This window comes from Pelobates fuscus, chromosome 1 (assembly GCF_036172605.1).
Source record: "Pelobates fuscus isolate aPelFus1 chromosome 1, aPelFus1.pri, whole genome shotgun sequence".
Classification (NCBI taxonomy): Eukaryota; Metazoa; Chordata; class Amphibia; order Anura; family Pelobatidae; genus Pelobates; species Pelobates fuscus.
Genome location: NC_086317.1, coordinates 178,403,282 through 178,417,276, shown reverse-complemented (window position 1 = coordinate 178,417,276; position 13,995 = coordinate 178,403,282). Strand labels below are relative to the sequence as shown.

At 39.0% G+C, this 13,995-nt stretch overlaps 1 protein-coding gene across 6 annotated transcripts in view; it reads left to right on the top strand.

Annotated features, from left to right (window-relative positions):
• Positions 1–13,693, top strand: part of ANKS1A (ankyrin repeat and sterile alpha motif domain containing 1A) — a 98,624-nt gene extending 84,931 nt beyond the window's left edge. For all 6 annotated transcript variants that reach the window (XM_063453070.1, XM_063453062.1, XM_063453067.1 and 3 more), the window contains 3 exons: positions 6,693–6,848; positions 7,302–7,401; positions 7,783–13,693. In XM_063453070.1, the coding sequence (XP_063309140.1) occupies positions 6,693–6,848; positions 7,302–7,376 (231 nt within the window). In that variant the 3' untranslated portion in view covers positions 7,377–7,401; positions 7,783–13,693. The remainder of the gene's footprint in view (positions 1–6,692; positions 6,849–7,301; positions 7,402–7,782) is intronic.
• Positions 13,694–13,995: the final 302 nt, after the last annotated feature.

Genomic DNA, 13,995 nt, shown 5'->3' with positions numbered 1-13,995 from the left:
TTATGGAAGGGGCGCACATTAAACTGTGTGTAATTTTTAATATATGAAAGTCGGTTGAGGTGTGCCGAAACCGACGTGAGGTTAGGCCTGCAAAAGAGGGCCCACCCAAGTATGATGATATATGAAGAGGGTGTGGTGGGAGGGAATTTCCGAAATCGTCGCAGACAGGTGAGTAGGGGGATTTGCTGGGTTTAAATAGCCATAAAATCCCTCCCACAATTTCAGGCATACGCCTTCTATTTGTGTACGGGATTATGGAAGGGGCGCACATTAAACTGTGTGTAATTTTTAATATATGAAAGTCGGTTGAGGTGTGCCGAAACCGACGTGAGGTTAGGCCTGCAAAAGAGGGCCAAAAAGTGTGTGACATTTATTAAACATAACAAAACATTTAGACATATTATAGAAAGCGAGCCTGATTTCTTTCTGGATTTGGAATGAACCGGTTGTATGCCGAGGACTTCCAGCGACCCATCTTCTCTACAAGATGAGTTGGAACTGGATGACTTGAGGCTGCTGCGGCGGCCCTAACACGGAATGAATGTACCGAGAAGGAACTTCGTATTGAGGCCAAGACTAACAAACAAGGAGCGAATGTATAGCATGAACTGTTTGAGAGATGTGGCAAAAATTGTACGAGCGACCATTATAATCGGAAGGCCTTTAGCATCTTGAACCACATACAATACTTACACATATCGTAAGCCGTAGAGTACGTTTGCTTAGTATTAGTGGACAAATCTTACATAGACTCTAACTACAGGCATGATTGATACCTTTTTTGACCTGCAGAGGAAATCTGGACTGCGTGTTCTTTTATCTCAACCGTTACGTTTAAGCAAGGTCCGACTTCAGGACTTCGGAAGTGGCTAAAGCGGAGGAAACTGCAGGGGAACTTGAGACGTCAGGGTTAGCGTTTATTAAAGATAATACGATAGGAGCTAGTTCTTGTAGCATGCTGTGAGGAGGAAGGAAACGTAGGAAACGTAATAGGTTTAAATTATGCAAAACTCAGAAGCTCATTGAGCTTTCTCGTGTAGTAGAGCTGCTAGCTAATGGGAACCAATAGGTGAAGATAAGGACTATCCCGTAAGAGTTGAGGCCGTGCCAGTAGCCCTGTGTTTGAGAGAAGCCCTACCTACGATTTAGGCCATGTGGACTTGCACCATCTAAGCGCGGCAGGGTATTAACCTCTTGTGGAAAAGCGTTAACCTGACCGAACACGTGCGATTACCTGCATTAAACCATAGCGAAAAAGGACTGTAACAGGCGCCTGAAGAAACTGCCGTGACGCGAATCGAAGAATAGAATGCAAAGCCGTGACCCAACCGTAGGGAAATGTTTGCACGAGAGAGGAACCTGAAGAGGAGCTTTGACAAAACTTGAAGACGATATGTGTTCGTATAGCAAGTACCCTATAGCAGTTACTTGGTAGGCATGAGATTGTGAAAGATTGTACAACAGGATGCATAAGGTGTTACGCCTTAAATTAAAACATCCAGCATGACCGAAAGTAACTCCCGATGGACTACTTAAGCTTACATAAAGAGAAGCGTGAACCATGACAAATGCGTGACAAATGAATTGACTGCGCATGGAGGACCCTGTGAATGTCAGGCGTGCAGACAAGTCCCTAATTAGTAGATTAAGGATTCGAATGGTATTTGTTTGGCCAAAAATGGAGGCGGAGTGACGCCTCGATGTTCGATATGAAACAAGTGGGAATACTGTGCACCCGGTCCCATCAGATCGCTAAAGCTTATCCTGCATTGCTTGTATAAGCGACGCCGACGTGGAAATTGAGTGATAGTATGAATCGATAAACGGTAATTTAGAACTCAATGTACCAAAGTGCCCCCAAAACGTCGCGAAGAAATAAACTGTAAATCCGTAATACATGTCACGTCAGCGCCTGGAGGACCCGACGATGGTCCAATACGAGGCCAAATCTGAACGACGTGCAATGTGGAGGGCAACGTGAGACCCAACAAACCAATTCGACTGAATATAAGTAAGAAATGCCTGAAACAAGTTGTTGGAGGAACCGCTGGACTTGGAGTCTCCTAGCTTGGTTTGGGCACGTAGTGTACGCGGTACCTAAGGATCGCCAGTGAGCGACAGGTTGGGGTAACATATAAATGTATATGTCTATGTATAGGAATCCTCGAACTGCTAGCATTAAGCATCTAGCAGACCCATTGCCCATAAGAGATAACGTATTGAAAGCACCGGAGTAGCCGAGAACGATAGTCCTGAAATACCGTTTAGCATCGATGTAGGAGTATGTAACGCACGATCGAAACTAAGGCGGGAAATAAAGCGCTAGGATACCTGAAGCGGTTAAGGGATCTAAAACATAGTGACTATGCTTGACGGGTCTGGGGTGCGCCGCCCCCCCCCCCCCCAGCTTACTAGGAGCGCGAGCGTGTGCGTGCTGGCTGACTAGCTAGAGCCGCAATGCGGTGAAACGATTACACTAGGTTGGTGACGGGTGAGGCCCTGCTAGTTGCCAAGCGGCTTGAGAGGCTCTATCTATGCGTTGGCGTTAGGGGGTAGCGTGGCCACTGAATGAGGTGGCGGGGTGTCGGCCTCTCGGTGACAGTTAACATAAGATAGACTGGGAGTGACAGATGAGGCCCTCTCTATGCCACAATGCGAGGCGACTAGCTATGATTTGGCCCGAGGGGCGTAGTACCTCCGAGTGTGAGGATGGGAGTTGGCCTCGCGGGACCACTAACCTATGGCGAAGAAGCCGGGGAGAATAACTAGTGGACACCTAGGAACCTAACAGCCAGCAGTTGCTAACTAAGATGGAAGGGTAGTTAGTGAGAGAGGACGTACTACAGAACGAAACGTGGGTAGCACGTTAGAGTTAGGATCGTATGGTTTGACCGAAACCGGAGTGCCCGGTGAGCATGTGGGGTCCGGATGGTCGGGACGTGTGAACCAGGATGCGTGTATGAACGTATGAATGGCCCTCGGGGCCCGTGGTGCCAGACCGTGGCCTCGATTCGAAAAGCAATACGAATAGACGTGTATATCTGTCGTTTATTTATATGTATATATATGCAGATCTTGTTCGCAGTATTGTTAAACGCGTACTGCCGTAGCCGAGGCTCGCTCGCCAGAACTGCAATGTGAAAGTAGATGCATTTGTCCAGCAATGTGCGTGCTTGCCTGCGTAGGAGTACGCCGGGTTTTACACGTAATGCAAATTGCCGCACTGACTGAGGATGAATTAGGGCTGGTACAGACAACGCTCCGCGCGCCGCGTACCCACATCGCTTAAAAGACCCTCACGACGATGAGCAGGTTAAAGAAAGTCAGAATAGCCAATTATCCAAAAAATTCAGCCATAACCAAATGAGCAGGCAAATTTCCGTAACCGCCAATGCGTGTCTCCGTATATCAGCATGTCAGTGTGTATGTCTGCGTACGTGAACATCAGGGATAATGTATAATATAATCACAGAATCATTATAAATTTTTTTTTTTTTTTATATATATAGGTGCTATTCACTGTGAGACTTATTGTAAGTATACGTACAAATATATATATATCTATTTATTGTGCGGCGTTTTCCCATAACTATATGGAGGGACATTAGGACGAAAAAGAGGGACTTGGGCCCAAGATAGGGACTGTCCCACCTAAATAGGGAGACTTGGGATGTATGATACTGTAATAGGGGCCATGAGGCTGTAAAGGTCAACTTTTGGAACTGCAATAAGAAAAATCAAAGATTGAAGAAATGGGTAGTGCTGTCTTTTTGACTAACAAGCAGTATACATTCCTGTCAATGAATGACTCCCGAGCCATAATCATAATGCGCCCAGGAGAAACAAACGCGATGTCCGTGATTCATGCATGTACCGTGGATGAGATCTGCAAATGTTGGCTATCATTTTAATCTGAGCAGTATAGAGAGCGTTCAAATATGCGATTTGTGTAATGCAGCCCTGAACAGTGGGAAATAAAAGCAAAACTGTGGACGAAACGGTAAACTAGGGAAGAGGCAGAAGTGAGCCGTAGTGTAATGTTAATGGCTTTAGCGTCTACCCGGAATCATATCAGTAATGGAGAGATTAATAAGACATGGGGGTGTCGAGCTGCACGCACCAGATGCTATTGAATTTAAACCATAATACCCTGCCAGCGGTGGGTGTGCTGAGGTTCATAGGAGTTGAAGGAGAACAGCATCTGGTGTAACAACTCTGGTATAAGGAATTAGTTATAATAAAAGGTGAATACCTATGCATTGCCCAAACATCACGCAGTACACAGTCTTAAACGTGCCCATATATAATGGAAGACACAGCTAGCGGGCTGTATATATTTTCACGAGCACCCCAGGTCTTTTAAAAAGCTTGTATATCTGTGTGTGTGTGCTCGCAGTGAAGTCTACGATTCCATCAGAAGTAAATATTTTAAAGAGTTTGCAAAATGGAGGGATGTAAACGTTTGCCGGGGTACGTGCTCTTATGTTTCCCTACCTTAGCCATGCAATGCCAGTCGTTCTGTCCGTCTGGATTCCCATCGCACAGACGATGCCAGACAGCGTGCACTCAGTAGTCACTGAACTGCCGAACATTCAAGCTACCATCCAGCTCTGACGGACGCCGACAATCCCAGCAACCCCGCAACAAGCCCCAAATGGCATAACATGACAGCTTCCCGTCGGCAGAGCACGGCCTCTCTGCACTAGTCTAGACTAATTTCCAGCTTGCTAGCGGCACCCCTCGCAGTTCATCTCACCCATTATTAGCTTAAAAAAAAAAATTGCCTGTTTATTTATTTAGGGAGAGAGAGAGAGGAAAGGTTTAATATATATATATACTATATATATACACATTAGGCTAGCTAGAGAGAATGAAATGTGTGCGGGGAGCTATACGTGGAATGAAAAATGCGAACGGAGCGTATGTGTAAAAGGAAGAAAAATTCAAACGGACTCACGGTTTGAGCGAAACGCCGAACGGCCTCCATGCGGACGAAAGAGACTCACGAAAACCGGCGGGCTGTGTACAAGCGTCGCGGCAGATTGACGTCAGAGGTCTGAGAAAACGGAAATGAAAGCGAATTTCCGAAATCGTCGCAGACAGGTGAGTAGGGGGATTTGCTGGGTTTAAATAGCCATAAAATCCCTCCCACAATTTCAGGCATACGCCTTCTATATATAGTGTGTGTATTTTTATATTAATATATATACACTTCGTATATACACTTATATACATACATATATATATATATATATATATATATATACACACACATTATATATAGATATAATACATGAGTATTATATATCTTCTATATATATATATATATATATATATATATATATATATATATACACACACACACACATATAGATATGTTTTTTTACACTGATTGTTTTTTACTTTACTTCTGATTTTCCACTTGCATGGAGACTGCCTGTCAGCACAGACAGTCCCCCTGCAGCCAGATACACAGGCACCTATGGCGGCCATGTGATCAAGCGATCACGTGGCTACGGGGAGACTGTCTGGGCAGACAGGCAGTCCCCCCAGACCAGAAGAAACGCTGATCGCCGCCGGGGGAACGACGGCGATCAGGTAAGTACCCCCAGACCATTATGACTGTTCAGGACAGTCATCGGTCCTCAAGGGGATGTTTCCGATGACGGCCCTGAACCAGCATCGGTCCTCAAGGGGTTAAACAAACCCTGTGTTCAAACACAAAACTGCATTCATCAATACGACGCACAGATACACCTTTGCATTCCAAAAGCACACCCCTGCATTCAAACGCTCGCACTACACACAAACACACAACTGCATTCAAACACCAAAACTACACACACATACACATTTCTAAATTATTGTAAGAAAGTATTAAACTACATTTGTGATAGTATACGAAGTTATTTGTGCCTGCTTTTATTTCCTTCTTTGCATGTGTGTGCATATCTATAAATTGTATGCATTAAAGCCTCAATACCTGGTTTTTAGTGAGCAATTTTTTTCCCTCTAAAACAAAGAAAGCGAGTATGACACCCCTCAAATTAACGTGAAAGTTAACCTTGCAATAAGTTCATCTTTACCTATCTATGTATTTCTAATGGTATATAGTAAAATCATTAGATATACCTGTTAAACCAATTTGAAAATGTATTCTAAGTTCACCTGGTTGCAAATATTAAAGATTATAACAACCAAGAAAGAGTCTTTACTTACATTTTTTTTTTTTTTATATCATGATTTAATTAGTCATGATCCTTCTCAAGAGCATCCATCTCTACTGCGTTAAGCTCTGCAGTGCAGGGCTAGCTCATTATCTGAGTGTTGGCTGATTCCTTTCATCTCATGAGCCAAGCCCAGCACCACCAGGCTTAGCTCAGTGAAGAGTTTCAGCTTTTTAAATCACGCTAAGAGTAAGTGGCTTGAGGGTTCTGTCCTCTGTAGATAACCGTCTATAAGTTGCTTGTTTTACAGGTAAAATAAGGAAAATAAATTAATGAGGTAATAATTTGTTTTCTAATTGATCAGGAGATAAGCCTTTTCATTGAAGAAATAATCTTGGAGTGAGAATAAGCTTCCCATTGCAGGAAAACAGTAGAAGCACTATGCACTCTATTGTGCCTATTAAAGATAATTGGTAACTGGGTCATTACAAACTTACAGTTTTTTTTTTTTTTTTTCCATTTCAGAATCAGGCCTATGAAATTATTCTAACTTTAGGCCAGGCTTTTGAAGTTGCCTATCAACTGGCCATTCAAGGTCAGAAATCCCGGCATCCTGAAGCTTTAGTTTCTCGTCCAGCCAAACCTGTCCCAAAACCACGTGGTAGCATACGGAGACAGACTGTAAGTACTTAAGAGTGGTGTTTGAATCGCAATTGCTTGTTTATCTTGTGCTTTTTTTCAGCTATTTGAGTAGAAGTCATTTATATTTTTACACAAAAATGTAGAATAGTCGTATATTTACACAGCAACTTTATTCTAACTCCTTTTTACTTTTTTTCTTTTTACAGTTGTTTCATTTCTATATAAATAGATTGCTTTCCCAGCATTATTCTTAATTGACTTATATCCATTAATTTTTTTTTTTCTGTTTATTTTCCAAGATTCAGATTTCAGCTCTTTTTGTCTGTGTTATGGTTAAACACAGATTATTTGATTTTAGGTGGTTGCATTTCAAATGCAATGTACTAAACTTTGCGATAAACATGTATTCTCTAATATGTTTTGTGTTGGGAACTTTATTTTGTTGACCAATCGTAGACAAACTAACAGTGTATAATACATGTCACATGACAGATGGACTCATTGGACGGTGAACAACATGTGACCTCTCACGGGGGAGTGTCGTGGTCTGGGGATCCTAAGCAGTAGTTGAAACGAAGGCAATGAGAAGCAAGTGAGTAGAATTCATTCTCAAAGCTTAATCATAGAAAAACAAAAGCCAATGACAAGACTAAAACAAAATCAATAAGCAAGTGTGTGTGTATAAATAATTGTTTAATGCGGATACTTTACATATCTATCGAGTTAATTTGTTGAAGTGCTTTATGTGTGAAAAGTGTATTTCATTTAACAAAAAAGTACCCTTAATTGCCCTTAATTATTTATAATAGCAATGTCTTAGTAGCATTTTTTGTTGAATGAACATGACATTTGGGCCTTTGTGCTGATTCCTACATACATTGTTTTTGTTTAATTTGGTGCTAGATAGTATGCTAGAAATATACCTAATTTTAACTGTATTTCTATACTTGTTTTCTGTTTTTTCTCTTTCCAGTTATGGATCCTGTTTTTAAAAACCAACAGACCTCCACTGATCTTTACATTTCCCTCATATCTCACTATGCTGAGCAAGAGAGGACAAAAGGACAAACACCAAGCTGCTGCAGATAAAGGGAGCACAGTTGCCTCCTCCTTCATCGTTTCCAAACTCACTCATAATTTATGGGAGAAGACTGGCAGTTATAATTTCACTTTCTTTTTTGCCTCCGTTTCATATGTTTTTTTTGGAATTCAACTTTATAAGTTAGGTATATATGGGCAAAATGAAGATGTGGAGTTATTCTTTCTTCCATATAACTTTCATTCATGACATTGAGTTTTACGCTTTTATGTGCAACTGTTCTCCATATCCTTTTTTATTTTTTTTTTCCCCCAACTGCACACACCCTTTCTAACATATTTAATGTAGCACTTTTTGGGGGTGATGTTTGCAGTTTGGAACAACAAGGATTTATGTCTCCTTGAGTGGTTGAGCTTATTTAACTCACTGCAAGGAATATTTGTTATGTGAGTGTTTTGTCCCTTTAATTTGTGTCAGAAAGTGAAGGTTGCCTTATGAATTCCACAGCTCAACTGGTAAAGTCCCTTTGAAACTACACCCCTGTTCATAGTATAGGGCTAGTTAGGGATTTGCAAGACCGAAAAGGCCCTTTTGAAGACTCCATATGTTCTCTTAACTTAACAGGGCTTTCCCCCATCATGTGTCTGAAATATATTCTGCCAAACTATTAAAAAGTTAGCCAGAACATGGTACTGGAAGGTATGGAAAAGCAATTCCAGTTGCTGTTTTACCTTTGTGTTCTTGCTGCAAGAACTTTGGGCCTAAATGGTGGTAAAATTCCAAAGCAGGTCTGACTTGAGAGATTTCCACAAATGTCTCTATAAGCTATTATTAAAAGTTAAACATTTTTGTAATTGGAACCACATTGGGGGTATTTATACATGAACATTTTAAAGAGTAATAACGCAGAAGTTGGGGCAGATTACCAGATAAAGTGAGGTTTAACATTTTTGTATTTTATGCTTAATGAATTTGAAAGCATGCATAAGGCCCGTAGAAGCAAAATATACATGTTATTTAATTCCTTTTTTATGTATGTGAAACTGAGCCTATAATGTGTGTAGGTCTATTTTATTCTACATGGGACTTGTCATTTTTGACTTTCTGCATTTTTAGCTCAGTCATATATTGGGGAAGATGCTTTTAAAATCCTTTGATATATTTGCATTTACTATATCAAGTATTCTGCTTCATCACAGGCAGACAGTGCCCGCGTCAAGTCATCCGGACACTATGCAGTCATTTATTTTTAAAGCCTAGCTTTTTGCATTTTTTTTTTTTATTTGAACAACAGATTGGGGAAGGAAAATTGGGACATTCTTGTTACAATCAGTTTGTAAATTTGCCCATTGCTCATTCTTTTTCTATGCTCATTAGGCTGCGTGCAGGGAACCCAATGCCTACTTCAACTGCACATGAACAAAAATCTCAGCTCTTCCAGCCATGACGGCTTGCTCTCTAACTTTTGAAGTCAACTTCTGGAAGATTTTGTGGCCCTGCCCATATGGACTCTTGCACACCTAGCATTGCTGCTGTGCCACTTGAACATCACACTAACATTTTTAGTCAGTACTAGTTTAAAGCTGCTATATATAATCCAGTATTTATCTTCTAGTGAATGAATTTTTGATTTAAATCTGCTATAAGGGTACGCATTTAATTACGGTACATTTGACCCTCCCTGTCAAATAGGGATTGGTGGTACAGAAATCTCACAGATGTTAAATTGATGGGGTGCTCCTCAATATTATACCTGTGTTCTCATATAAAATAGTCAAAACCATCCTCTTTGAAAATAATTTGATATTCTTGAATAATAGTGTTAATTATATCAGCACACTGATAACGAAAGCCCCAATGATGGGCTTCTGTGGCTATTGAAGGTAAACACTGGTGTATAATGTTGATTTGTTTATTTACAACATTTAATCCAGGGCAAACTGGCCAAAAGTTAGATCTCTAGCATTTGAACTGCAACTCCCACTACTTTTGCCATTTTTATTGCTTACAAACCATGTAGGAAGTTGTAGCTCTACAACAATTGATGATTTGTTAGAGAAGAATATTATGTGCTGTTGGAAAACAGATCTGCACCCTCTGTCTGTACTCAAAAGAGTGTCCCTTGCATTTACCCACCTTTGCTCCAAAAGGTCCAGAATAGGATATGAAAATAGGTACATAGATGCCACCATGCACTGTATAATTCTGAGTACCTTTACAGTTACCAGAAGAGGGGCTTCATTAAAATCCTGGCCATGATTATTCTTGCTTATTTTTATTATTCTATGTTTTTTTTTTTTTTGGTTTGTTTTTATAACCCGCTTCTTTGAAATTGTTATACAGCACTATGGTACAATCATCATTTTCAAGGAGCTTATTACCAAATTACCTCCTTAAGATGATTAGTGGATACATTGCTCATTTTAAAAGTCTCAATGAAGAACTGCCCATTAATACTAAATGTCAAATGTTTGAGTCTCCATAACCAGCTAAATATGTCTGGTCGTCTTACTTTACAAAACCTAAAAATGAAAATACACTTTTTTAAATATTATTTTGTGTGATTGGTTTGTGTAAATGTCAAGTTATGTATGTATTTTTTTGTGGGAGAACGTTAAATTTTCTTCAGTTTCAAATTCACAAGCTCTGTCTTCTTTGGCAAAAGTTATCAGGCCCTGTTTTCAGGTAAGCATGTTATATATTCCAACAAATTGGCACACCTGACATCCAACTTAAAGAGATGGACTGTTCATTGAGCTTTAAGTGTTTGATATTAATTGGTTTGTATTAGTCTCTATATACATACACAGATTAGGCAGTATTTCTGTTACATACCCTGTTTATTTAAATTACAGATGTATCCTAATATAAGGATATAATCACCTCCCCCCACAACAGTAAGCTTTTATTTAAGAGATGAGGGCACTTGTAAAATGTGCAGTTTCCATCACTCTTTTAAACCAAACTATCTGTTTGTTTTTTTAAATTGCCACTGAATAAGGTGAGGGTAACGACAGTAACTGATAACAAAAGGGTTGTAATATTGACTATTTGTTGTATAAAGGTATATTTACTGAAGGCCTAAATACATTTTTTTTCATTCAAATTTATTTATATAATATTTTGTAATACAGACGGTTAACTGCCTCTGAAACACCAGTTTGGCAGAATGATTTTTTTTTTTTTTTTTTTTTTAAATATATTTTTTTGCCACTGTGTAGGTTGTGTGAAGCTAGCTGAACTGGAAAAAGGTTGCAAAAAGCATTATTAAAAAAGCAAAGTAGGAGGTGTGGGCCAAAGAAATTGAAAGCTAGAAGAGTGAAAATCAGTTTAATGGACATATTTAGAAAAAGAAAAAAAAATGATATATATAGATTTTTTAAATTTGATATCAGTGTGTGATGCTGCCTCCATGCTGATCAAAGCTGTAGAAAATGTAAAACACAACACTAATTTCCAATGATAGCATTTTTTTTTTAATCAGTTATTTTGAATCACACAATTATATCTTCTTAAAATCGCTACATCTTTTCAGCATTTCAATGAAAAAAAAAAAAAAAGGCAACTAAGTATCCCTGGTACACAACTCACAATTTCAAGTTCTACTGGCCTGATCTAAACTCTATATCACACATGCTTACAAGAGAATTATGTTTTTGATTAATGTGTTGTCTGCAGTATGGCATATCTACTTGTATGGAGGTTCCCAATTTGGGAATTCAGCACTTTATTTTTTTTTGTTGTTGACGGAATGTAAAAATGCATCTGTAAAAACGTGTAGAGCAACATTCTATGCTCTGACCGCCCAGATTTTGCAGAACTAAACCTTCTATGATGTTAATGGTAAATGATCATCTGTTGCATTCAAAGAATACTGGGGGTTGTAGTCCATCTATATCCGAGGGGCCAGAGTTGGTGTAGTTTCACTGTTGTATGAGTTTAGAGAGAGAGAGAGTGTGTGTGTGCGTGCATGTGTGTGAATTGGACATATATATTTTTTGTGATGACCGCATGTGTGTAAAAGCTTCAGTTTTTCGTAGATTTATGTCCACACCCATATCACTTATACTAACTCCTCTCTTTACATGTCCCCCTACTACACATAGTAAATTACCTAGGGTGGGAAGTGATGTTTTACATTTGCTTTCTTTCATTTTCTTTTCCTTTTTTTTTTTCTTTTTTCTTTAGTGTTTTGTTATGTAGTCCACTTTTCTTTCTTACATTTACTATTGACCTTACTACTGGTATCTAGTGGTGAATGCAGTTACACGTGACTTTCTACGGCTAGTGCAAACCAGCACAGGAAGCCAGGAGGTGACTTTGTGTAACTGCAGTTAGAACTTATGCATCGTACCAGGAATTTCCTCTGCAATGGTGACGTGTGTGTGTCATTTATTCATTAATGTTTTAGTAAGATGAAATTGTGCCAGTGTCCTAGTCTGGTTTATGTAATTTACTCCTGAAATTATATGCAATTGAATACTAACTGAATTTCCACTCTGTTTCCTGCCAAAATCTAAAATGTGGGAATGCGGTTCATGCTCTTTTTGTAATGTTGTGAGAACACACTTTAAGAGCTGTTGTGTATGTGATAGGTTTTTATTCTATTTTTGATATGTGGATGTTGCACAGCAATTTAAGAAATTACTTAATAATTGGAGTATTTCCACAATATCATGTCACTGTGATCTTTCTTTTTTTTCTTTTTAATATTGATGCTAATTTTGATGCTGCACTGATGCACCCAAAAGGGTATAAAACCTGTACACTACTAGCTTTCATTTATTTACTTCTTCACCGGTGCAAACTGTTGCTATATTAACAAGTGGAATGATATTCGGAAATATAACGACTGATCATGCTTTTTCATGCTCATTTGCATATTTTGTATTGTAATCTGGGAGTACATTTGAGGAAACAAAAAACACATCAAGCAACTGTGTTTGAGGGTCACATTTTGCCCCACATACAGCAGCCTTATTTTTTTTCTTCATATCTAGATGGTGCACACCATTATACTTTAGAATTTGAGTTAGCATGTTTATGTAGTATGCTGTTCTCCCACACTTATACCTGTGGAAAATGTCCATTTATTGTCAAGTTCTCACCATCTTTGTTTTACTTTCCTCTGCATTTTGTGCAGAGAGATTAGTAATGGGGACATTTGCCTTGTGCCTTCTGTTCACTTTTATTATATGCATATTAGAACTATGTAATTAATTTCAACTACTTGGCTTACATTAATAGTTAAAATACAGCTGGTACTATGTGCGCAAGATGTCTTTACCCTTAATATTTGTACAATATACATGTTTTGGCCAGTATGTATAAACCCATGTGATCAAATTAATGTTATTCATTTGTGTTTTTCAAGGAATCCTTCTTGGTTAGTCCATTGAATGGTACAAAATGCATTGTGTATCAGGTCTTTATTCTATATTCTAGAGAATATATTGTCAATATACTTTGAGTGTCTTGAATTGTAGTGACCATAACTTCCAGATTACTGTAACAGTGGGATTTTGTTAGGGGAGCACCCCTCGCCCAGCTTGCACGTCAGACTTCCCAGGAGCAGCCACTTACTTGGAATGATCCCAATATTTAACCTTTCTAATAAGAAACTTGAGCAGTTTGTGTGATGATGGATGATCAAAGTTTGAATTTGTTTTTCCTTTTTTATTTTGTCTTTATATTGAACAAACTTTGGTGGCCTCTAGCAAGGTTTATGCATCTTGCTGCTGGAAGAGCCACTGTAAATAATGCCAGCCTTACCCAAGGCCTTTTGGTATTTTCTTAAATGTACGACCTTAGAAAAATTAATAAATGAGATGATTTAGGACCAAAATTGACTTGTCTGATTTATTAAGTGTGGTTTTAGTTACAAATTTGATTCACTTTATTAGAACAACAAACTGATTAAAATAGCTTACACACTGATGAGATAGCATTGGCCACATGATAGAATTAACCACTTACACTGTTTTTAATCCCGGGCATCAACAAATACATGCATTCCACTTAGGAGCACATCTGTTAAGCCTCAAGTCTCATAATCAATGAATTTACCATCGCTCTACAACTGCCTTTTTTTTTTTATTATTCATTCCACCAAAAATTCTAGAAATCAATGAATGCAGCTCATAGCCA